Raw genomic sequence first — 27,132 nt, forward strand, 5'->3', positions numbered from 1 at the left:
TCGCCGACAACGGGACACCGGTGGCATTGTGGCAGGTGCATTGGCCTGATGTCTGGGTTAAGCTACACCTCCGTTCCGTGCAGGCGGAGAACAGACATGTTATATTTTCTTTCACCTCTGCCACAAGGGTCTCTATCACTAGAGAAATGTGTGGGTAGGTATTCCCCCAAATGGTCAAAAAGTGTGCTAACAATTCGCCAGACCAACAATAGTCCTGTTGCTGTCTCGATCCAAATTTGGAGTTTGGTTAGGCATACAACTCCCAGTGTCCATTATAAACATCCCCGGGTTAATAGCCTGCCTCAATGTCTGGTCTGAAAGACTGTCCCGTAATTCATTACACTCCGTACATAAACAACTCGGGCAGCACGGTAGCATTGTGGATAGCACAATTGCTTCACAGCTCCAGGGTCCCAGGTTCGATTCCGGCTTGGGTCACTGCCTGTGCGGAGTCTGCACATCCTCCCCGTGTGTGCTTGGGTTTTCTCCGGGTGCTCCGGTTTCCTCCCACAGTCCAAAGATGTGCAGGTTAGGTGGATTGGCCATGATAAATTGCCCTTAGTGTCCAAAATTGCCCTTAGTGTTGGGTGGGGTTACTGGGTTATGGGGATAGGGTGGATGGAGGTGTTGACCTTGGGTAGGGTGCTCTTTCCAAGAGCTGGTACAGACTCGATGGGCCGAATGGCCTCCTTCTGCACTGTAAATTCTATGATAAACTCATCACATTTTTACAGCCACTGGCTCTCTGTCCGGGTTCCTTCTGGTTTGATGGTCGCCAGTAACGGGATGTCATCTTGGTGAGTGGTGATGGGCCGAGTCTATCGGCATCACCTGACCCATAGTCATCTTCCAACACATATTAAGGCATCCAATGATTATACAATATACAATTATAATAACAAGTATTATCAATCCATGCATCAGGTAAAACCCCATGACCGAGCTATGAGAGCTGACTCTGAGCTGAATCCTACTGTAGGGTTTATATCCCCCTTCTAGTTGTACTGACCAGCAGCTATCCCCGATCCTTGTCATGTGTGTGTACATGTCATGATTTGTAAACTGTGTACGGAAATCAACTGTAAATTCATCCATCCCGCAGACCAGTGTCGATAGACTCTTTGTATTGTTCTTGCCTCAAGTCCAATCACCGTGAACCATAGCTGTCGCTACTCAGGAAGGTAACACAATAGCTATATCCGTGTGTTCCACTACCTCCAAGGCATCTGATTACCTTGGGGTAGCAGCACCATAAAAGCTTCCTCATGTCCCTTATAAACAGCACACAACTCAGTCCACCAGCGACCAAAAAGGTTTTTATCCCTCACTGGTATTATTATAATTTTTTTTTTTTAGGAAGTGCTTTCCGTTTCGCATTGGAATGGTAAATTATGATATCATGTACTATCCACTGATTATCTTGCTTTATGAATTGCAGCAGCTTCAATCAATCCTGTTTTTATTCCTCACTTCCTCACACTAACGTCTAACATTATACTGAACCATGTAGCCTGCCAGCCCTGGTTTACATGAGACAATACTCAGTTTTCTTCAAATCCCTTTTGTCCGTTATCATTTTCCTTACAGCATGGAGTGTATACTTGCCATTATTTGTTTCTTTGTTTTTGTACTTTGCAATAACACCACTTGCACAATTAATACAGTCAACTTTTGGGGTTACAACCCAATTGAATCCATAGATAACAGTGCCTAACAACTTACAGAACATTTAGTCCGTAATAACTATTATACTCTCCAATGCCATATTGTTTGCTGCATTGGTTACAAATTTCCCGCCGTGGCAACAAGCTGCCAAAATTCCTAAACTATTGTTATTTAAAATGCGGGGGTTCCTCGTCAGTCGCTGCCATCTGCCAAGACCCTGAATAACTCCACCGCATAGTACATACCCCGTGGAGACCACAGATCATCCATCAGCTAACGTGCAGTTCGAGATGTCTGACCGGAGGTTTTACTATTGAGGAATAATTTTGATATTTTGATTTGTTTCTAACCCGTAAGGTTTTCCTTCTGGGCTCTGTCATTTAATTCCCTCAAATATGTAGCCAATTGTATCATTAGTTTCCCCCCCCCCCCCCCCCATACTGTCTAAAACATTCTTCTCTGGAGTGTATTTCTCGTTCTTCATCGGTGTTATTTTTGCTTCAGCTGAAAACCAAATGAACCAAAGGCGGAGAGGGCCCTATTCCTTAATTTGTATCTTTCTATTCTTGTTTGAATGTTCCAGAAGTGCCCTCTCCAGTACTTCCGGATTTCCATTTAATTTCCTTTTTTTTCTTTAACTGATTTGTTTTCCTGATCATGTACGTACATCATACGATAATTGCCTGTTAAGCCTCCTCCTATCATTGCACCCCTGAGTGAGACTCGAAGAATCTCAAACTCCTCTTTTACTAACTCAGTGATCCAAGCGGGTCAAAACTTTCCTTGAAACATGTCGGATATTGCTACTGCATGTACTTTAATTCCTTTAATTTTGATTACGACCGTATTTTTATGAAAGTAATTTCCAATCATGACATTTTCACTTTATCATCTGTCCTATCGATGCTGCTAACAGGTTTCAATTCCCTGACATCCCACTCCACTGATTCCATTATACTAGTAAGTGCAGTTATCCCCTGCCACTCACAACCAAACATTCCTTTTCCTTTGTCCGAGCGGTTTGGGGATATGATCTATCCTGTGGCACGGCATCATTGCAGCGATACAGTCTCTAAACACTGTTAGGTTAATTTTACGTCCCTGGGTCATCCCAACATCTCTTAAACTACGTACTCCCTCACTAATTGGTACCACAAGTTTATCACTTCTTCACAATCCTGCACATCCTTTTCCAATCACTCTGTCGTCAGCTTGGTTTTCTCTGCAGCAATTACAATTATCATTATCACACCATCCCATGGTCAAAAGCTATCATGTGGTCACAAACTTCGATCATCAGTGTTGCCTGATGTTTCACAAAACAATTATGACAACTGAATTCCCCAAATTTCCCTGGGAGCCGAAGCATTTCCCCATTTCTGTTGTTCCAAATGAAATATCAACTCACCTGAACGCTATCTCTGCCATTCTCCTAGGTTTATATGATTACTCCCTGTCCAAACTACTGGGCTACAGAACATGTCACATCCTTGACACGATGTTTCATTATGTTCACAATGAATCATTTTAACTGGGGTCCATTATAACAGCCCTTGATCTATCATCCCATATTCTCAATTCCTTACTAATTATATTTCTTTGTTTGCTGCCGATAGGTTGCCTATGGATTATAATAATCCCTCTTTTATCATTTAATTGGGTCGGATGTTTTAGTTCTGATACAATTCCTTTGCTCCAGATGCCACTGATTCTCTAATTCAACGTCCCCCGTGCTGCTATCAGCTTTGATTAAAAAGTACAAATTACTTTTGCTGCTCCTAGTGTTGCTAACTTTGGCTGTTCTTAATTTGGCTCTGTTTAATTACCTTTGCTCAAGAGTCGCCAGGTATCTTTCGACACTGCCACAAGGTTCAGAACCGAATACTGATCAATGACTCGATACACCAGTTAGTAAGTTCAAAAGCAATTCTCATTTATTTACACACAGTCAAATCTACTCATGCATAAACTCTACAAACTAAACTACCACTATTACTAAAGCCTATACTTAGCTTCGGGTGCCCACTCAGTCAGAGGAACAATGGCTGTTGCTTGGTTCTGAGGCTGCTGGTTTGAGCTGTTTACAGGGTAGCAACTAGGAGCGTCTATCTCGTAGCGTGCATTGACTTGGAACTTACTTGGTCTGATGCAGCTTCTAGGCTGGTCTCTCTCTTCGCTGAAAGCCAAAGCCAAAGGAGAAAGATTCTCCCTTGGGGAATACCTTTTATACTAAAAAGGGCTTTGCGCGCCTTTGGGCGGGCCTTGAACTTGGTCTCAATTAATTGGGTCTTTCCCAATCAGTCGTATCGATCTTCCTCCAATAGAGGGGTGGTTCCCCGATTGCTGGGCGTGTCCTAGGTGACCGTTGGTCTGCTTTGTTTTAGTCTCTTCTGGCGCCGGGGAGTCTGCCTCAACATTGTGCATCTAAATGTTTCCCTTTTGTCCCCGGAGATGGCTCATTAGTGTGGAGATTGCTTAGCAGTTTCTGTCCTGTCTGAGAGCTTAAGGTTCTAAATCAACAGACATTGCACTTGCTCGTTTCTTAGTATTGTCCAATTTTCCCTGCATTCTTTGCAAGTGTCCATTTTGTAATCGGGACGTGACCATCCCAGATGGCTACACTAGGAAAAAGGCCTGCATACTATAGTGACCATTCTTCCATCCAGTGTCTCAGTTTTTTTTCTACGCTACTCCCTGTTTCTTTACTCCCTGTTTCTCCACCATTTTCTTTCCTGAATTTTAAAAAAATGGATGCCCACCTGGCTTGTCCCTCGTCCTCCTTAACTTTACTACCATCCGTATATACCACCCAAGCATTTACCAACTCTGTTCTGCTATCTGATTTATCAAGTTTCTGTCCCTTTTTAATGTTATGAATAAACATTAAGGCAGGGTTTAAAAGAATGGTTTCCCATCTTTCCCATCGAGCTGTATTCGTGCCTTGCTGGCAACCCTGTCTCTTGGTCAACTCTGTCAATTCTAAAATTCATTTGTGACATAAATTTTCTTTCCGGCTGATAAATTTTCAGTCTCTGCTATCCTTTTCGTTATGGCTGCCAAACATTTTGCGATGTCCGAAAACTTTTGTTCAGCCCTTGACCAATTTCCTGCCAATGTTTGATAGCTGTCTGAGTACTGTGATTAACAAGCACCATACCATATCCATTTGCGTATAGATCAAATTTAATGCTCAAATCGTCCTCTTCATGTCTCTCCTCTAATGGCCCGGATGTTGCTACAGCTGTTTTTAACTGGTCCAACCTCCTCTTCGGCAGGAGCTAGGGAATGTGGATTGGGAGCAGCTGTTTCAGGGTAAATCCACATTTGAAATGTGGGAGTCTTTTAAGGAAAGGTTGATTAGAGTGCAGGGCAGACATGTCCCTGAGAAAATCAGGGATAGAAATGGCAAGATTTGGTAACCATGGATGGCGGGTGGAATTGTGAGACTAGCTAAGGTGAAAAAGGAAGCATACATAAGATCTATGCGACTTAAAACTGATGAAACTTTGGAGCAATATCGGGAAAGTAGGACAAATCTCAAGAGATAGGGACAGGGTTGATAGCAGCCAACTTTTTCCAAGAGTGGGGGTGTCAATTACAAGGGGGTCACGATTTCAAGGTGAGAGGGGGAAAGTTTAAGGGAGATGTGCGTGGAAAGTTTTTACGCAGAGGGTGGTGGGTGCCTGGAACGCTTTGCCAGCGGAGGTGGTAGAGATGGGCACGATAGCATCATTTAAGATGCATCTAGACAGATATATGAACAGCGGGGAACAGAGGGAAGTAGATCCTTGGAAAATAGGTGACAGGTTTAGATAAAGGATCTGGATGCGGTGCAGGCTGGGAGGGCCGAAGGGCCTGTTCCTGTGCTGTAATTTTCTTTGTTCTTCACTGTTCCACCTAAAATCCCCTTTTAAAGTTTCATAAATGGGTCTAGCATAAAGACTAAAGTCTTCCACTACTGGTCTCAAATACCCCAAAATACCCATGATTTGCTTACCCCCGTTTCGTGAAACGGACGCTGTGATTCTAGCAGCTTTCTCTCTCATCCCAACACTGGCTTCCCCACCTGCCCTTGACACTGACTACCCTAGATAGTCGACTTCGCTCCTGCCAATCTGGCATTTCTTTAACCCTATCTTAAATCCTGCTTCATTAAGTGTTTTAATAATTTTGGTCACTCTTTCAACATGTGTCCCCCTGATCATCATCTCCAATTAACACATCATCAAGATATATACTAAAGCCAAATCATCTTTAATCGACTCCCTTACTATTGCCTGAAAGTGGTCTGGGGAATTAACATATCCTTGTGGCAATTTACAGTATACGTAATGTTTAGTGTCAAAGGTAAATGCTGTCTTTTCCCTGCTGTCTGGGTCTTACGGAACACTCCCAAATCCGTTGGCTAAATCTATACTAGTTAAATAAGTTTTGCCTGCCACCTTCTCCAATGTAGTTTGTGGATTTATTAAATACCGTTTATCCTTCTCTTTTTTTCTTTTTGTGATCTTATTTAATGCTTTGTAATTCGTTACCATTCTAAATGTACCAGCAGGCTTGCTAACTACCTGAAGTGGGCTATTCGTTGATGCATATGTGACTTCTTGAATGATTCTGTGCTGTTCTAACTCATTGATCATTATCGCCAGCTTGCATTTGGCACCTTGGGTCAAGGGCTATTTCTTTTACGGCCTGTATCGTCTCCCTGGATTGTGTGCTGGAATTGTGTGCTGATTAACCCTGTGTCATTCTTTCTATTGCTAGGTTTGCTTTCCTTATTTCCTTTACGTTATCAATTGGTTTTAATATCTTAATTTTTTTTATTTCTGCATCTATTTTTATTAATCTTTCCCTGCCATCAGATTCTCATTTCCTGATCCTGCAAGTAATACTCCTAATCTAAGCTCCGGTCCCCTATCTTTATTCCCTAAAGCTCTGCCTGCAATGTAGTTACCATTCTAAACTTCATTTCTGCTGCTAGTGACTTTCTTGCAACTCAGCGGGCACTAGGACCCAGTGGAGCTGTGCCATATCACTTCCACCGACGACCTCCTAATACTGGTCTCATTGGTCCCCGTGTTTCTAGCCCCTTACTGCTACAATGCCCCTCTCCACTATCCCATATCTAACACAAGGGCATGGTTTAATTAATTTTTTCTTGAAAGCGTTATCTTGCTACAGTCCCCATTCTACCTGCTCTCGGTACTGCCTACATCCCTGGGGTCAGTGCTTGCAGCGTCCCCTCAAGTTCTGAGTGCTTATACACCAAGGCCCTACAGTAGACAAATAGTCCCCAGTACTTGCCTAACCCCTCTTTAACTGATTTGGGGTTTGGGCATCTCTAAAATGGCCTTCTTCCTTTCTACTGGGATCTTCCTTTCCCCCTGTGTAATCTTAAAATAAAGTTTAAAAATCCATAGTCTCTGCTATATGAAAATCCTCAAATCTTAAATCTGATGTGTAGTGAGTTTACAGAGAAAATACTGAAATCTCTAAAAATTTGGAACTCACCGAACAAAATTTTTAAATGTAGATACATTATGGCTGCCTCTAACAAAGGAGCACATGGACTCAATTCGCCGAATGCCTAGTCTTCGCATTTCAATTTTAGATTCCTTTGTTCTCTCCTCTTTTTTTTTTAAGCAGCCAAGACTATGCCGAGTTCAACTAATCATTTACAAATCCCAATTTATACATTTTGATTTTGCTTTTTGTTTACTTCCTGAGAATTGTGTTCTAAATAACTTCCACAATGTTAATCATTATTACTGATTTTCTAAAGAACTTTCAAATACTTACCCCATTTTAAATCTCACTGTTAACTGTCCCTGTATACCTCCTAATTTATGTGCAACTCCGTTTTGCAAAACACAACATTTTAAAAACTAGGTATACTCGAGGAAGTTCACAACTTCTTATTAAACACACACACTCATTCATCCACCGAGATCTCCACTCAACCGAAAGGAATTCAAATCATTATACTTTCATTCATTTCAACCAACTAGACAGTAAGTTTGAATTTGCCAAGAAAACACAATTCTGAAATTCCCTAATCATTTCCAAGTCTTTGATTCCCCCTAGTGGCTATTCAACTCCCAACTTTCTCACTCATAAGACATATCTCCCCCTAACAAAATCCAACTTTAGTCAATTCTAATTGTACGGCATTGAATTGTCTCCAGAACGTTCCCTCAGTGGTCTTAACTGAATTGTCTGTGACATTCCCTCAACCCGTTAACGTGCTTAACTGAATTAAAGTGTAATTCAATACAACCAATTTTAATTTTCAACATGCAAACTGAATTACGAGGCACATTCCCTGAGGCCCTAGCTGAATTGTCCCCTCGTATTCCCTCAGTTTAATAGCCCTCAATCGTACCTATATCGATTGAAATTAGTTTTCTAATCCGCCAGACTGACCTTTGATTTCGTCGAGACGACCTTACCTGACCATGTGCAAGTGATTAAACGGCATCAGACTACGATAAAGAGGAAAACCGACATGGTCATTTTCCAGCTACTCACGTCGTGGGCCCATTTCCTCTCTCTCCGTCCGAGATCAGTTTAATTCTAATTTCGCAGATGACCGGTGGTCGCCTGTAGAAATCCCACCGCCACAACCAAATGATGTAATTGAGTTCTTTCTGTCCAGTCTGCTCTCAATCAAAAGCTGAGTTCGGATTTAGAAATTCCTTTCGTTTATTTCAAATAACTTGCATTGCTCTGATGAAGGCAGGAGACCCATGTCTCTTGAAACTTCCAGAGCGAGTGAACAAAGAGAATCAACCCATGTGTTTATTCACATTCATGCAGTATCAAGTTCCACATACACAAATACAAGATTCCGATAGGCCCTTTCCTTGACCTGGTCATATAATCTAACTGCCACTGATTCTATAGGCTCATTATACATTCCTTTCCTTCCTCTGGGCCTCTGCCTCCCAGCATCCTTTGTAGCATCCTTTGTGCAAAGAGCCAGTCCTGAGAGCCACCCCTCCCCCTCTCGCCATGCTTTGCCCATCTCTTTGTTCATTCCTTGCAACCCGAATTAATGTCCAGAATGCACTATTCTAACTGGTCATCCCAGTCTAATGCTCTTTTCTTTAGTTCAATTCCTCAAGATCATTTATGTATATCACAAACAACAGTGGTCCCAGCACGGATCCCTGTGGATCACCACTGGTCACAGTTCTCCATTTTGAGAAACTCCCTTCCCCTACTACTCTGTCTCCTGATGCCCGTGAGGCTAACTGCTCACTTAATTATGTAAATCTGGATCCCGCCCAGCGAGGGTGAGATCCAGATTGCGATGTTTTGCGAGATCCCATGAGAGCTTCCGAGGCGTTCCAAGCATCACAAATCTCGTGAGAAGCCTCTCACAAAATTTAACGGCCTCAGCACGTCCCAATTTGGGCATGAAGTGGGCATTCAATCAGGCTTTCTATCTCCACTTGGAGAAGCAAGATTTGATCAGGGATAATCAGCATGGCTTTGTTGGAGGGGAAGTCTTGCCTAACAAATTTGGTTGAATGTTTTGAGGGGGTGACCAAGTGTGTAGATGAGGGTAGTGCAGCTGATGTATTTTATATGGATTCCAGCAAAGCCTTTGACAAGGTCCCACATGGGAGATTTATAAAGAAAGCAAATGCACATGGGATACAGGGTAATTTGATAAGGTGGATACAAAATAGGCTTCGGTGCAGGAGATAAAGGGTGATGACAGAAGGTGGCTTTGGTGACTGGAAGCCAGTGTCCAATGGCGTACCACAGGGATCTGTGTTCGGTCTCCTATTAATCGGTATTTATATAAACGACAGATGACTATGTGGGGGATAGGATCAGTAAGTTTGCAGATTTCACAAAGATTGGCTAGGTGGTTAACAGTGAGATTGAATGTCTTGAGTTACAGGAAGGTGTAGAAGGGGTGGTCAAATGGGCAGATGGAATTTAACCCTGTAAAGTGTTAGGTGATACACTTTGGAAGTAGCAATTTGACAAGAAAGTATTCAATGAACAACACCAAGTGACTTTTTACCTTTATTTTCTTTATCTCTACCCAAACTGATTTTACGGCATGGTAGCACAGTAGTTAGCACTGTTGCTTCACAGGTGCAGGGTCCCATGTTTGATTCCCGACTTGTGTTGCTATCTGTGCAGAGTCTGCACGTACTCCCCGTGTCTGTGTGGGTTTCCTCCGGGTGTTCCACCCACAGTCCAACGATGTGCAGGTTAGGTGGATTGGCCATGCTAAATTACCCTTAAGTGTCCAAAAAGGTTGGGTAGCGTTACTGGATGACGGGGATATGGTGAAGGTCTGGGCTTAAGTAGGATGCTCTTTCCAAGGGCCAGTGCAGACTCTTTTTTTTTTCAATTTAGAGTACCCAATTCATTTTTTCTAATTAAGGGGCAATTTAGTATGGTCAATCTACCTACCCTGCACATCTTTGGGTTGTGGGAGCGAAACCCACGCAAACACGGGGAGAATATGCAAACTCCACACGGACAGTGACCCAGAGCCGGGATCGAACCTGGGACCTCGGCGCCGTGAGGCAGCAGCGCTATTCTCTGCGCCACCGTGCTGCCCAGCCAGTGCAGACTCGATGGGCCGTATGGCCTCCTTCTGCACTGTAAGTTCTATGATTCCATCTTCAGAACTAAGCTCATATCACACTGTTACGCGAATATCATCCTTAATTAACCCCACCACCTTTTCCTAGCTTCCTGTCCTTCAAAAATGTCAAGTATCCTTCAATAGGTAGGTTTCAGCTTTGGTCACCGGGCAGCCTTGTCTCTATAATGGCTAGCAGATTGTACATACTCTTATTTACATTTGAGCTGTCAATTCATCTGTTTTATTACAAATGCTATACACATTCAGATACCGAGCTTTTAGTTCTGTCTTATCATTTTTGCAAATACTGGACTTATCTGCTGCTGCGCTTTTATGTTTGTATGCTCTTTAACTTCCTGACATCTTCTGATTATCATTACCCTTTATTGCTATCTTATTCTATTAACTTGGCCTTTCCCTTAATCTACCACATCTTCCCCCACGTGATTCTTCCCCCATATATTTAGTTCCAAGACCTGTCTCCCATCATCCTAGTTATACAACTCGGCAGAACACCAGTCTGAGCACGATTCAGGTGAAGACAATCCCAATGGTACAGCTTCCACTGCTCCCCCAATACTTATGCCAGTGCCCATGAATCAAAACCCATTCTTCCCACATCGGCCTTGAAGCCATGCTTCAACTCCTGAATTGCATTTACCCAAGCCAATTTGCTCATGGCTCGGGTAGAGATTATTAACTTTGAGGTTCTGTTTTTTTTTTAAATTTAGCTCCTGGCTTCTTATATGCCCAGACCAAAATCTCTTTCCTAGCCTCATCTAAATTTTTACGACCCTAACAGTAGAATTTTTGAGTCTCCCAGCAGAGAAGGAGGCCAATTAATCCATTTTGCATGTGTGGGATTAATACTTCATCAATCTACTGCAATAAATGCCAATACTTTGCTTATTTATGGTTCATTTTCCACCAACCAAATAAATTATGCCATTGGCTAGTAATCCATTACATTGTCGAGTAAAGCTTGAAGCAATTTGTCATTAATATCTACTTTTCTCTACTGTCAGAACTGCCATTATTTTCTGATGCTCTGTTCTTCATGGGCTGCATTAACACTTCGAAGATTTAAACTTAAGTGGTTTGTCACCTGCCTGAGAATTGATAATGGTTTATGTCATGAATGGCTGATTGCTTTTTGTTATTGCTTTAACAAATTGAATATCATTTATAAATTGTGTTCTTGTCTTGAGGTTATCTATATGTGATTTAAGAAAAGCCAATTTCCACCAATTTATTATTGAGGTTTTTACTCAAAGTTAATAGAATAAAACTATTGGCATTAATTGTTACTATTTGTAAAAAAGGCATATTACAGTATACATACCATAATGATTGATGCTGTTTATCAGCCTCACTCCTACTTGGGCATGGTTATTAGTCATCAGAACTATGTCAAATATTTCATCACTGCCAGGATAAAGTTCATGTAATCGGAAGTTAACTGTCTCCAGTGCCTAGGAATAACATACAGGTTTCCAGTTATACCAATATAATTTAGATAGCAGATATACATATAACAAATCTTATGTTCACACAAGTTTCCTGCCAAGTTTTAAGTCACATTTTTATATCAAATTTTCCTCACTGTAATTTCTTACATCCACATTTTCCCATGAATTTTCCTGTCCACAGACTCTTGTTGCTTTATTAGTTATCTCCCACTCGGTAACACTGAATTATTTCCCTAAAGTTCTACCATCTACCAATTGTGTTGTCCTTTGTGCCTCTTGATGCCTTTATCAGGGAATTAACTTGAAGTTCACAGCTTCCTCCTAAAATCTCAGTCAGACCCAATGATTGTGCTCTGAGTTAAGACACTATCAGCTGAATTCAGAAGTTACAAACTGACTATTTGAAATTTATCCAGCATCCCAAGATGCCACAGCGGCAGAAATTTGAATAGATAAAATATTTATATTGAGCTTCCAACGGTTTTTGTTAAGTTGTTTTGATTATTTTTCTTACATATTCTCATGATGTGAACTTCATTGGCAAGGATATATTTTTGCCCCTCTCCAGTTAGCCTGAGTTGAGGGCTTTTCGTTTGAATGTCAAAGCTCCATCCAACATGTTATCTGAAGAAAAGCTAGAGGCAAATTTTGTATTCACAAGCTTTGTATGATTGTGCAAAACATAATGAAAATGTGCACTGATTACACAACTTTTTTAGTTTTCTATAAACTTTGAAAAGCACGTTAAGCTAACAGAGATAGAGAGGGAGTAATTCACTTGAACCAATTTCTGGCACAAAATGACACAGCTGGAGACGTTAGATGAATTGAACCTCGGGTCTCATTTACATAAAATGGTGAACTGTGGTTGCCAGTCAGCCATCCTGGCATCAAGACAGCCTACAGGTATTGGAGAAGTGCAGGAAGAGGAGGGAGCACAGGGTGTCAAACTGAGGGCGGGGAGAGCCTAATGTGGCTACAGCCACAGTATGTTTGAGGAACCAAGAAGACTATTACTGCTGCCCAGTTTGTACACAAATCAAAACTATAAGAAAAGCCAGTCCTAACTTAAAGGAGTGTCTTGTGGTCCATTTATAGTCTGCTGTTTGATGCTTAAGACCTGGAGCAATTTGGAGGAGAGAGTGCTGGACAAGTACGTTTATGGATCTATTTCAAACAGATTTCTACAACCAGTGTTTGGACCCCAGGCAAGATACCTACTGGAACACAGGAACAGGAATAGATAATTTGGTCTCCCAAAACTTTTCTGTCAGTCAATGCGTGGGCTAATCTGTAACCTAAACCGCCATAAACCCGACTTTGCCCACAACCCTTAATGCCTGTGGTTTACAAAAATCTATCAATCTCAGTATTGTGGACAGGCGGGGAATTGATTTAAACAGCCCAGATTTCACCTCTCACGACCCATCCGCAAACAGAAAGGTATTGTTGATATTTGATAGCTCCCTTTTAAAATGTTGGCATATTTTCCCCAATCCTTCGTCTATGGAGTGATCCAATCCTCTATTAATAATCCCACAGCAACTTGAGACAAGGTAAAATAAAAAACGTTGGTTTGTTTTATATACACACACACACAAGGCACGGGTAAGGGTTTCTACAACATCTGCTCCTTTTTGCATTCATACAATAAAAGAAGGATCAGAGAAAGACAGGAGTCCAGAGCTAAGCGGCAACATGGTAGCACAGTGGTTAGCACTGTTGCTTCACAGCTCCAGGGTCCCAGGTTCGATTCCCGGCTTGGGTCACTGTCTGTGTGGAGGCTGCACGTTCTCACCGTATCTGCGTGGGATTCCTCCAGGTGCTCCGGTTTCCTCCCATAAGTCTCGAAAGACGTGCTGTTAGGTCATTTGGACATTCTGAATTTTCCCTGTGTGTACCCGAACAGGCGCCGTAATGTGGCGACTAGGGGCTTTTCACAGTAACTTCATTGCAGTGCTAATGTAAGCCTACTTGTGGCAATAAAAATTATTATTATTAAGCCCGTGATAAAAATAAGAGTTATGAGTCTAATAAGTCAATGCCAAATGAAGGCTCTTTCAGGTGGTTTTATGTGGCAGCATTCTTGGTCTTGGTCCTGTAGCAACTCGAGTGCAGTTTGAGTCTGTTGAAGATGTAGCAAAGTATTCTTGTATTCTGAAAATTAATTCACTCTTGTGGAGGAAATACAGGATTCTTTCTGGAAATCAGACTTGGAGAGAGATTGTTATGTTCTAGTACTGTGAAAGTGATTGAGTCGGCGTACCAAAGAACATCTAATTTTGACTAGTCGAAGTTATCATTGTATAACAAACTGTGGGTTGGAAACTAATACTAACAAACTGGAACAATCACAAACACAACTAACCACGACGACTTCTCCTACAGACTCCCCCTAGGTTACAGTGTCACAAGGTATGACTTGCCTGCCACCTAGTGGTTGGAGGTCAAACTTTTTCATGTACAATTGCTTATGCATATCGCTACAGAGATGGGGTTCAAAGGCAGGGTGTTAGTCTGGAGTCCAGTTCTCTTTGGAGGTTAAACCACAGCTAAAGATAAAATTCAAAAGCTGTATAATTAAAGGAATTCAAACAGCTCATTGTCTCGGTCATGTGACAGGGTGGTGTTGAGTTATACTATTCAACTAATGAGGCACCCTTGTTAAAACCCAATGAATTTTAAGGAGGTAACTGTGGAACCATTACAACATTGGAGATAAGGCGTCACAAATAGCTCTGCCTTTGTTCATAGCTGGTTGGTGCAGACATTTTGTCTTCTAATCCATTGTTTTGGTTTGGCTGGAATGTTTATACAATACAAGGAGTGTTACATTCCAGGAGTTTTATGTGTTATTCTTTGTTCATGTTTAAACTGCTCAGAAACTATGTGGCCAATGACAGCCCTTTTATCAACTCAGCCATTTGTCCATTTAAGTAGAACATAGAATAGAACATTACAGCACAGAACAGGCCCTTCGGTCCTCGATGTTGTGCCGAGCATTGTCCGAAACCAAGATCAAGCTATCACACTCCCTGTCATTCTGGTGTGCTCCATGTGCCTATCCAATAACCGCTTGAAAGTTCCTAAAGTGTCCGACTCCACTATCACAGCAGGCAGTCCATTCCACACCCTAACCACTCTCTGAGTAAAAAACCTACCTCGGTCATCCCTCCTATATCTCCCACCCTGAATCTTATAGTTATGCCCCCTTGTAACAGCTACAACGTTTTATAAAGTAACCAGGCTGGTGTTTCCTGGATGGGACATCAGTTTCAAAATTAATAATTGATCATCAATTGTCATTTGCAGAAGAGAATTCCAAATTTCCACTACCTTTTGCGTAAAGATGTTTACCTAATTTAACTCCATGAAAGATTTTACTCTGTTTTTTAGGTTATCCTCCGGTACTAGAATTTTAACCTAGCAAAAATAATTTATTTCATTCTAACTTTTCTCCTTCATGTTCTGAACACCACAATCAAATCATCCCGTAACTTCTAAATTCTAGAGAATATAATTTTATTTTGTTTAATCTCTTCTTGTAGCTTAACCTTTGGAGTCCGGGTATCATACTAGCAAATCTATGCTGCAATCCTTCAAGGTCAATATATCCTGCCTAAGGTGCGGCTGCTCAGTTCTATTTGCCGTATTCCAGGTGTGGTTTAACCAGGTCTGTTTCAGGAAGGTAGCCTGCGTCTATAGAAATTGCCACCTTCTAATTTGGCAGCATTTTGGAAGGAGATTGGTTGAAGGACATTACAATACAAAATTGCTTCCGTCCCAATATTGGTATAACACTGAAAAACTGAGTGTGATGATGTTAAATTTCGTCCACAGTATCGTTTTCCAAAATTAGTTCTATTTAAAAAAGTAGTTCAATTTTAAAGCAAGTAGAAAATCCATAGCTATTACAACTGTATTTTATTGCAATAAAATTGCTGATACCTTTGCGCAGAGAGACAGATAGATTGTCTTTCCGAATCTTCGTATGATGTATTGTTTAAAAGTACAATCAAGTTCAATATTGAAAGCAACCAAAATCTCTTTGGAGGGGAACAGATGGGAGAGGAGAGTTGAGGGTGAAGGCCTTTAGACTTTCACCATGTCGCCTTTGGAGAGTCAGTGAAGCTTATGTGGGGCATAAACATTGGCATAGACTTTCAGATCAAGTGGCTGTTTTTGTGCTATAACATTCTATCCAATTCTATGCAAGAAGGGGTGAGGGTTGCAGTGGGTGTAAGGAGAGGCAGTGGTGTAGTGGTATTGTCACTGGACTAGTAACCTGGGGACCCGGATTTGAATCCCACCACGGAAGATGGTGAAATTTGAATACAATAAAAATCTGGAACTAACAGTTGATATTAATTGTTGTAAAAACCTATCTGGTTCATGAACATCCTTTGGGGTGGGAAGTCCACTGTCCTTAGTTGGTCTGGCCTACATGTAACTCTGAATCCACAGAGGTTCAAGGGATGGGCAACAAATATTGGCCTTGCTGGTGATGCCCACATCCCATGAAAGGATAAAGAAACAAAAAAGGAGGTAGGGATGAGAGCAAAGAGCTGCTGAGAGCCACAATTTCTCTGCAACTCACCAGTTAACTTAACGTATAGCCCGAAACACAACATTTGTTTCTCGGTTTCTTTCTGCGCATTCAATTTTGTAATCAACTTATTAGCATGTTTTTACATTTTCTTATATCCATCCAGTGAGCATCTTCCCATTTCTTGCTACAACATTTGTAGAACAACCTGAACAACTTCCCCTTTATTTCACTTTTAAAAGGATAGTATGAGAAAAAGCAACATAAGAAATGAGAGACAAGTTAGATAGATATCACATGTAATGTGTCTTCCCCTGGTTGATATAATACAGGAGTGAGGATCAAAATGTATAGACATAATTCAGTCACCAGCTTAAATCATATCATCTATTCTTTCTTTGAAATGTCCACATTGTTACGAATTAGGTTTTATAAGGGGGTTATGTTACAAATGGTTTCTTTAATTTATGGTAAAATAGAGTAACAAATTGAGTCATGCGGTTTGCTACAAGTTCTACCCTGTGTGGCTTTGTTACCATGGGGACCCAGGTCAGGTGCTACTGAAATGCATAAAGCCTCAAACAAAAGCAGAAGCAGGTGTTCTTGTTGTTGAAGATGTGAAGATGTTCTGTCTCCGAGACTTTGAACTGGAACAAAGAAAGAGGGGGGCGGGTGTTATGGGCCAGGGTTTAGAGAATCCCAAAGTGTATCATGGAGTTCACCTGACCCGCAACTTTTACTAGATTGTGGTATGGGGAGCACACGGCCCACTCTACAGGTGTGGTACAGCAGAAATGGAAAAGTATTTTTTAAAGCAAAACAATGTTTATTCTATGAACTAAAGTTAACCTTTTTGAAACATACAGTGAACATCTTAGCAACCATCAATTAAAATACACCTCCAAAGAATACAATACTAAGTAATCTGTAAGCTGTTCTTTTAACATCCAAAAACTTAACAAACCTCTAAACATTAGGGTTTACATTCAATACTGAAATCATTTAGAATTCTGAATTCACCAAATGATTAAGATGGTCTTTGGATGGCAGACTTCAGATGCAGCTCCCTGAAACATAGACACACCCAAGCTCTTCTCAAACTGAAACTAAAAAAAAGCAGGAGTAGAGCTCAGCTCCACCCACACTCTGACATCACTCCAGTAACATGAGCAGCTCCATTTCTTAAAGGTACACTTCTTAAACACCCATTTCTTAAAGGGTACTCTCACGTGACACGGGTCAGTGCAGGGGGAGACAGCAAACCAGCACCAGTTGTGAGAAGTAGGGAAAAACTGTTCTCTGCTAGCTACCAGGCAGCATGCTAATGAACGCTTGACCTCTGGATAATAGGAAAGAAATTGCAGAGATTTCATATCATTGACAAATTTCCTCTGGAGAGGCCAGAAGGAACCACCAGCGTGAGCCTTGTTGCTGATAGTCGGTTCAGGAAATCTCATCAGTCTGAGGGATTTCTTCTTGATGGACGCCGTTTAGCTCAGTTGGCTTGCCAGCTGGTTCGCGATGCAAAGCAAGGAGGCCAAAAGCATGGGTTGAGTTCCTGTACTGACTAAGTAAGAAGTCTTACAACACCAGGTCAAAGTCCAACAGATTTATTTGGAACACTAGCTTTGGAAACTTAGCTCCTTCATCAGGTGAGTGAAGAGGCAGGTTACACCCACACATATATAGACAGAGCCAATGATGCAAGATGCTACTTTGAATGCAAATCTTTGTAGGTAAATAAGTCTTGTGTAACTCGGCCAATATTGTCTACCTCATATGCTGCAGGGAATGTTGTCCCGAGGCGTGGTACATTGACGAGACCATGCAGATACTACGACAACGGATGAATGGACATCACGCGACAATCACCAGGCAGGAATGTTCCCTTCCAGTCGGGGAACATTTCCGCAGTCAAGGGCATTCAGCCTCTGATCTTCGGGTAAGCGTTCCCCAAGGCTGCCTTCAGGATGCACGACAATGCAGAATCGGCGAGCAGAACCTGATAGCCAAGTTCCGCACACATGAGTACCGCCTCAACCGGAACCTTGGAGTCATGTCTCAATACATTCACCTCCCACCATCGGGCTGGGCTTGCGAAATCTTACCAATTGTTCTGGCTTGAGACAGTTTACATCTCTTTAACCTGTGATTATTCCCCTCTCCAGTCTCACCATCTGGACCTGTAAAGACTTAATTACCTGCAAAGACTTGCATCCAAAGTGTCATCTTGCATCATTGGCTCTGTCTATATATGTTTATATGTGTTTGTGGAACCCACCCCTTCACTCACCTGAAGACGGAGCTACGCTCTGAAAGCTAGTGATTCCAAATAAACCTGTTGGACTTTAACCTGGTGTTGTAAGACTTCTTGCTGTGCCCACACCAGTCCAACGCCGGCATCTCCACATCATGTACTGACTAAGATTATTCATGAAGGCCCACTTTCTCAACTTTGCCCCTCGCCTGAGGTGTGATAACCCTCAGGTTAAATAACCACCAGTCAGCTCTCCCTCTCAAATGGGAAAGCAGCCTATGGTCATCTGGGACTATGGCGACTTTACTTATTTTACTGGACATTACAACTCAGTAAAATGGAGAGCAGTCCATTCGAAGCTGGAAGTGACTTTGGACTGTTTCCTGAAAAGACTGCCAATCTGTGGAAAGTATATATGTTGATTGGAGTTATTGGTCACGTGAAGGCATTAACTAACATATTTTCGGTGTTTAGAGTATTAGTTGCCCGCTAAGCAATGTTTGCTCACTGTTGCTTTTAGTGTGTTAAAGTGTTAAACTTAAAATATTGTCATGCTATTCCGTTAAATTGGTCACTGAGAATTCAAATATCTTTTAAATGTGATTGCTCTCTTAGGTGATCATAACAATATAAATTCCTGTGTTCATGTATCTCATGGAAACTGACTGTAAGTACCCGGGGCCAACATGTGTGCAGAAGTGTCTCCAGCGGCAGCTCTGGGTATCGCAGCTGGAGAAGCGGCTGGAGACACTGCGGAGTATCTGTGAGGTAGATAGTGTAGTGGATAGCACATATAGAGAGGTGGTCACAGCGCAGGCTAAGAGTCCACAGCCAGGAAGGGAATGGGTGAACCTCAGGAAAATCAAGAGGATGAGGCAGATAGTACAGGAATCTCATGTGGCCATTCCCCTGCAAAACAGATACTGCTTTGGATACAGTTGGGGGATGGCCTCTCAGGGGAGAGCAGCAACAGTCAAATTCATTTCACCACAGCTGGCTCTGCTGCGCAGGCGAGGAATAAAAAGTGTGGGGATGCAATAGCTATAGGGAATTACATTGGATGGTGAATAGATTGGAGTTTATGTTGCCGAAAACTAAAGGAGACACTAGGATGGTGTATTGCTTCCCATGGTGTATTGCCTCCCTGGTGCTTGGGGAAAGGTTGTCTCAGAGCAGCTACAAGGACATCCTGAAGGGGGAGGGTGAACAGTCAATGGTCGTGCTACACATTGGTACAAACCACATCGGTTAAAAAAAAGGGATGAAGTCCTAAAAGCAGAATATAGGGATTTACGAAGTAAGTTGAAAAGTAGAACATCAAAGGTAGTGATCTCAGGATTACTACCAGTACCTCGTGTTAGTCAGAGCAGAGATAGCAGGATATATCCTATGAATACTTGGCTAAAGAAATGGTGTGATGGGGAGGGGTTCAGGTTCCTGGGACATTGAGGCCAATTTTGGGGGAGGACCTGGGCAGGACCACGACTGATGTCCTTGGAGGAGTATCTGATAGAGTGGTTGGGGAGGGTTTAAACTAAAATGGCAGGGGGGCTGGCAACCTACGCAAAGAATCAGAGGAGAGGGTATCAAGGACAAGAACAGTAAGGGGAATAAGAAAAGTGAAGGCAGAGTAATCAATGGCCAGAATCAAACTGGGCCAGAGTGAAAAATAGTGGGAACGGGACAAGTAATGTTAAAGACAAGCCTTAAGACTTTGTGCCTTAAAGCACGGATCATTTGCAGTAAGGTGGATGAATAAGTCGCACAAATATATGTAAATGGGTATGATAGAGAAGGAATCATGGAGACATGGCTGCAGGATGACCAGAGTTGGAACTGAACATCCAGGGGTATTCAGTATTTAGGAAAAGGCAATGGAGTTGCATTGCTGGTTAAAGAGGAAATTGGTGCAATAGTGAGGAAGGATATTAGCTCCAGCGATGTGGAATCTGAATGGATAGAGCCGAGAAAAACAAAAGAAACAAAACAGATTAGTGGAGGTTGTATATAGATCCCCAAACTGTCGTGGTGATGTTGGGAATGGCATTTACCATGAAATTAGAAATGCAATTGATAAAGGAACATCTGGAATTATGGGTGACATTGATGTGCAGAAAGATTGGGCAAATTAAATTAGTAATAATAATAATATAGTGGAGGAATTCCTGGAATGTATATGGGATGGTTTTCTGGACCAATACATTCAGGAACCAACTAAAGAACGGGCCATCCTAGACTGGGTATTGTGTAATAAGAAAGTAATAATTGGCTATCTAGTTGTGTTAGGGCTCTTGGTCATAGTTGATTCTGAGATTAGCGTCCTGAACCTTGATAAAGGAAACTTGGATGATACGAGGCACATTGCCTCTGATGAATTGGGAAACGTTACTTAAAGGGATGAAGATGGATAAGCAATGGCAAACATTCAAAGAGCTCATGGGTGAACTGCAAGAATTGTTTATTTCCATTTGGCGCAAAAGTAAACCAGGAAAGGTGGCCAAACCATGGCTTACAAGGGAAATTAGAGATAGTATTGGATCCAAGGAAGCGGCATTCAAAATAACAGACCTGAGGATTGGGAGCAGACTAGAATTCAGCAAAGGAGGACCAAGGTATTGATTAAGAAGGGGAAAAGACTACAAGTAAATCTTGCGGGGAATACAAAAACTGACTGTTAAAGTTTCTATACATATGTGAAAAGAAAAAGATTAGTGAAGACATATGTAGATCCCCTATGGTCAGAAACAGAGGAATTTATAATGCGGAACAAAGAAATGGTTCAACTGAATACCTACTTTTGTTCTGTCTTCACCAAAGGAGAACACAAATAACATACCAGAAATGTTGGGGAACACAGGGTTTAGTGAGAGGGAGAAACTGGCAGGAATTAATATTCATAGGGAAATGGTACTGGGGAAATTGATGGGATTGAAGACCGATAAATCCCCAGGGCCTGATAATCTATACCCCAGAGTACTTAAGGAAGTGGCCCGAGAAATGGTGGATGCATTGGTGGTCATCTTCCAAGAGTCTATAGACTCTGGAACAGTTCCTCCAGATTGGAGGGTAGCTAATATAACCTCACTATTTAAAAAGGGTATTAGAGATAAAACAGGGAATTATAGGCCAGTAAGCCTTTGTCAGTAGTGGGGGAAATGCTAGATTAGTCCATTATAAAACATTTAATAGCAGAACTCTTGGAAAACAGTGGCAGGATTGGACAGAATCAGCATAGATTTACTAAAGGGAAATCATGGTTGACAGATTTACTGGAATTCTTCAAGGATGTAACTAGTAGAGTTGATGAGGGGGTACAATTGATATAGTTTATTTGGGCTTTCAGAAGGCTATCGACAAAGTCCCACATAAGAGATCTGCATGTAAAATTAAACATATTGGATTTGTGTATCGGGAGGATAGAAACTGGTTGGCAGACAGGAAACAAAGAGCAGGAATAAACGGGTCTTTTTATGATGGCAGGCAGTGTCTAGTGCTCGGACCCCAGCTATTCCCAATATGTATTAATGATTTAGATGCAGGAACTAAACACAATATCTCCAAATTTGTAGATGACACAAAGCTGGGTGGGAGGGTGAGCTTTGAGGAGGATGCAGAGATGCTTCAGTGTGATTTGTACAAGTTGAGTGAGTGAGCCAATGAATGGCAGATGCAGTATAATGTGGATATTGAAGGTTATCCACTTTGGTAGAAAAAACAGGAAGGCGGATTATCTGAATGTGCAACGAGACCTGGGTGTCCTCGTACACTAGTCACTGAAAGTAAGCACTCAGGTGCAGCAGGCGGTAAAGAAAGCTAATGGTATGTTGGCCTTCATAGCAAGAGGATTCGGGTACACAGGAGCAGGGATGCCTTGCTGCAATTATACAGGGCCTTAGTGTATAAAAAGTGCACCTGAAATATTGTGTGATGTTTGGTCTCCTTATCTGAGGAAGAATTTTTTTGCTTTAAAGGGAGTGCAGCTAACGTTCACCAGACTGATTCCAGGGATGTGGGGACTGACCGGTGAGCAGAGATTGAGTCGGTTAGGACTTTATTTGCTGGAATTCAGAAGGACGAGGGGGATCTCATAGAAACCTATACAATTCTAACAGGGTAGATGTAGGAAGGATGTTTCCAATGGTAGGGAAGCCCAGAATCAGGGATCACAGTACGAGGATACGGGGTAGACCATTTAGGACTGATAGGAGGAGAAATGTCTGCACCCAGAGATTGGTGAGCCTGTGGAATTCGCTACTATGGAAAGTAGTTCAGGCCAAAATATTGTATGTTTTCAAGAATGAGTTAGATAGAGCACTTGGGGTGAAGGGGGTCAAAAGATACGGGGGAAAGTGGGAACAGGTTATGGAGTTGGATGATCAACCAAGATCATAATGAATGGTGGAGCAGGTTCAAAGGGCCAAATGGCCTGCTCCTGCTCCTATTTTCTATGTTGCTATGACTATGCAAATTTGCTACTTTTAATTTGTTTAGTGTTCCAACATCCACTACACTCTGGGGTAGAGAATGCCACAGATTCACGACTCTTTGAGTGCAGTAATTCCTCCTCATTTCTGTTTTAAATCTGCCAGCCTTTAGCTTAAAACAATAGCCTCTTGTTCTAGATGGTCCAAAAGGGGAAACATCCACTCTACATCAGCCCAGTCAATCCACTTTACCATCTTACGGACCTCAATAAGATCTCCTTTCATTCTTCGAAACTTAGTACTCCAGGTGTGGTCTCAACAATGCCCTGTATAACTAATGTATAACCTATCTACTTTTGTATTCAATTCCTCTTGCAATAAATGGTAACACTCTATTAGCTTTCTTCATTACTTTCTGTATCTGCATACTCGCCTTTTGAGATTCACACCCTGATCCCTCAGATTCTCAGAGTACCTCCACTCCTGGTAAAAAATTGGAACAAAGGTTACCCAGGGAAGAATTGGCTGCCCTGCTGCCATCTGACTGTCAACTAGCTGTTTTATGCTGGAAGAGCCAGATTTCTACACCTTAGGAACTGGAAGTTCTGCTTCAGGGACCTGCTGGCCTCATCAGGCCAGGCAGGAGCAGTGGCCACTGTTGGGACTGCAGGTAGTCCGCAGTGGAAATCATCGCTGAGATTGGACACCAAGTTTGGGAGGGTAGGGGAAAGAGATTTTGCCAGGGTCAAGTTGGCAGGCTCTGGCGAAGAGGGTGGTGGGGTTGAGGGCCTTGTTTGCGGGGCCGGGGAAAGCATAAAGGGGAAGTGTGACCTTGTGAGGAAGGTTGGGGCGAGGGGGGGGGGGGGTTGACTTTGATGGGCATAGTGGACCTGCAAAGAAACCCAGAAAACTAAATTTAATTGTGTAATGAGGAGGGTTTAATTAATGACCTCATAGTTAAGGATCCTCTAGGGAGTAGTGACCATAGTATGGTAGAATTCAAAATTCAGTTTGGGGGTGAGAAAGTGGGGTCCTCCACTTGCGTTCTGGAATTAAACAAAGGAAATTTCATAGGTATGAGGACAAGTTTGGCCCGAGTACAGTGGACAGAAAGGCTAAAAGATAGGACAGCTGATGACCAGTGGCAGTTGTTCAAGGAGATAATCAATTTCTCACAACTAAAATATATGCCAGTGAGGAAGAAAGATGGTAAGAGGGGTAAAAACATCCATGGCCAAACAAGGAGGTCAAGGACAATATAAAGATAAAAACTAAGGTATATCATATTGCAAAGACCAGTTGCAGGCTGGAATATTGGGAAACTTTCAAACATAAACTGATACTAAAAATGTGATAAAAAGAGCTAAGGTAAATTACAAAAGAAAACTAGTGCAAAATATCCAAAAAGGATAGCAAAAGCTTCTATAAGCACAGAAAACGAAGCGAGTTGCTAAAGTGAATGTTGGTCCTTTGTTAGATGAAACCGGAGAGTTAATAGTGGGGAACACAGAAATGGCAAAGATGTTAAATCAATATTTTGCCTCAGTTTTCACGGTGGGGGACACGAATACCATTCATATAGGTAATAGAAATGGTGGAACTTAGAACAATTAACATCAATACAGAAACGGTACCCAACAAACTATTGGGATTGAGGACAGACAAGTCCCCCGGGCCTGATGGCCTACATCCTAGGGTGTTGCAGGAAGTGGCAGTGGAGACTGTGGATCTATTGGTTATAATATTCCAAAATTCCCTGGACACGGGGGAGGTTCCACTAGATTGGAAAAATACTAATGTAACGCTCTTATTCAAAAAGGGAGGGAGGCAGAATGTGGGAAATTAGAGACTAGTTAGTTTAACATCTGTTGTTGGGAAATTGTTAGAATCATTTATTAAGGAAATAATGTCAAGACATTTGGAAAGTGAAAATGCTATCCATCAGTCAGCATGAATTTATGAAGGGCAAATCATGGTTGACAAATTTGTCAGTGTTCTTCAAAGATGTAACAGGCAAAGTGGATAATGGGGATCCTGTAGATGTAGTATATCAGGACTTCTGAAAGGCATTTCATAAGGTGCTGCACAGAAGTTTAATTCACAAGTTTAGATCTCATGGGATTAGGGGGAATTTATTAGCTTGGCTAGAAGACTGGCTGACGAACGGAAGACAGCGAGCTGGGATAAACGGGTCTTTTTCTGGATGGCAAGATGTAAGAAGTGGAGTGCCACAGGTTTTGATCCCTTGGGCCTCAGCTATCTATAATCTATATAAACGACTTGGATACAGTGATAGAAGGTTCTATAGCCAAATTGCAGATGACACAAAAATATATGGGACAATACGTCGCAGAGGAATTACGAACCTGACAAATGGATATAAATAGATTAGGAGAGTGGGCCAAAATGTGGTAGATGGAGTTTAACGTGGACAAGTATGAGGTCATGCATTTTGGTCGGAAAAATGGGAAGCAACAGATTATTTAAAAGGGGAGCGATTTCGGGGTGCTCCGTTGCAGAGGGACATGAGTCACAGAAAAAGAGCATACAAGTACAGGAGATAATAAAGAAAGCAAATTAAATATTGGCATTTATAGCTAAAGGAATAGAGTAGAAAGGTAAGGAAGTGTTGTTGCAACTATACAAGGCATTGCGAGACCACACCTGGAGTATTATGCACATTTTTGGTCCTCTTATTTGAGGAAAGGTTGATTGCAATGTTTTGTTAACAACCTCATTATTGTGGTATCATGTGATTGGAGAAGAACTGCAGAGTCCACGACCTGATTTCTATAACAATCTCGGTATTTCTATGCTTCCAAAATTAATGCAGACTTTGCATGTTAACTATGAATAATCCAAAGGACAGGATGTATGATTTTGAAATGGGAATGGAGTTATGTCTGATCACCATAGCCCTCTCACCCACCTTGAGATGAAGATTATACTTAATCTGGAGTCCAGATTAAATATAATCTTGGACGCTATGCAAAGTCAATGACTGTCAAAGGCACCACAGGCCCACAAAATATGCTCAACCTGTTTCTGAAAGCTTTCTTCACGGAGCTAAAAATGCACGTTGTGCTGGCAAGGAGGAAAGTTGTTACTGAGTAATATTTGTTTCCAATGATCTACTTACAATGTATCAAACTGATTCAGCAATAGGGGATGCTCAGCACCAGGATGGGTCCTAAGAGGACGCTGGAGTCCTACCTTCATTAAGGCGAAGGCTAATCCTTTCTTGAGTGGTTCGTTTTCGTGGTCCAGTTGGTATTTCACATAAGACTCCAGCCCGTCAGACTCATAGATGGCCCTTTCATCAGCCATGTTAAAGAGTGTCCTGGAGGACACTGCGATGGTGATGGCCTGGTGAGGCTTGCTCTGAAAACAAGAAACCGGTTTAGATGTTTCTCTCAACTCTTTTATTTCCCCCCCAGTTGTACACACGTATCTAACAGCTACTTTGCCCCACCTCTAACTGTACTTGCAGTTGATTTCTGTCCCGATCGGACGGTGGCTTGGTCGATGCATTTGCTCCTCGGGTCCTTTTCGTTGACGAGGATCCTTCTGGTATGGGTACGGCGCAAATGTTTAAGTCGTCAAGAGCGTAGAGGCCTGTGTCACTCATCTTAACTCGCTTCCCCTTGTTGCCTCCCAAGTCATCAACCGAGGCGCTGCAGTTGTAGTGAAGGCGGCTGGATGGAGCAGAGTCGTGTTAACGTCGGAAACGCGTGTGTCAGGGGTGAATTTTTGGCTTGTGCCTCCCCACCCAGCCGCTCCTCCAACAAGTTACACACGGCGGCGTCACAAACACTTGCCCCTGTCACAAGAAAAGGCGGTGGACACGTCTGTAACTCCGAGTCACTGGGTAAGAGTGTGGGGCTGTGTGATTCACCCGGCTATCTGCCTCTGACCATTGCAAGCCTTACTCCTGGAATGTACCGTCAGCGTCCATACATTCTTTATTCATGAAAATGATTGGAAATTCGCCAATGATAAGTTACTTTTATGTGTTTTGTATTCATTGCTTATACTTATAGAATTATACCTCCATTTTTCAATAAAATACTTTCATTTTTCGCATCCAACGTTTTGTATCTGGACTGCATTGCTGGAGTGGATGGAAACTATCCCATGGCACTATATTCCACAAAGAG

At 42.1% G+C, this 27,132-nt stretch overlaps 1 protein-coding gene across 3 annotated transcripts in view; it reads right to left on the minus strand.

Annotated features, from left to right (window-relative positions):
• LOC140410610 (cytosolic 5'-nucleotidase 1A-like) overlaps positions 1-26,783 on the minus strand; it is a 193,872-nt gene extending 167,089 nt beyond the window's left edge. Inside the window, exons 1-3 of one of the 3 annotated variants that reach the window (XM_072498912.1) lie at positions 26,448-26,783; positions 26,189-26,356; positions 11,622-11,751 (exon numbers count right to left, since the gene is read on the minus strand). In XM_072498912.1, coding sequence (XP_072355013.1) covers positions 11,622-11,751; positions 26,189-26,356; positions 26,448-26,603 — 454 coding nt within the window. In that variant the 5' untranslated portion in view covers positions 26,604-26,783. The remainder of the gene's footprint in view (positions 1-11,621; positions 11,752-26,188; positions 26,357-26,447) is intronic. The other 2 variants (XM_072498913.1, XM_072498914.1) reach the window with 2 other exon arrangements.
• Positions 26,784-27,132: the final 349 nt, after the last annotated feature.

The sequence above is a fragment of the Scyliorhinus torazame genome, chromosome 4 (genome assembly GCF_047496885.1).
Source record: "Scyliorhinus torazame isolate Kashiwa2021f chromosome 4, sScyTor2.1, whole genome shotgun sequence".
NCBI classification, from domain to species: domain Eukaryota; kingdom Metazoa; phylum Chordata; class Chondrichthyes; order Carcharhiniformes; family Scyliorhinidae; genus Scyliorhinus; species Scyliorhinus torazame.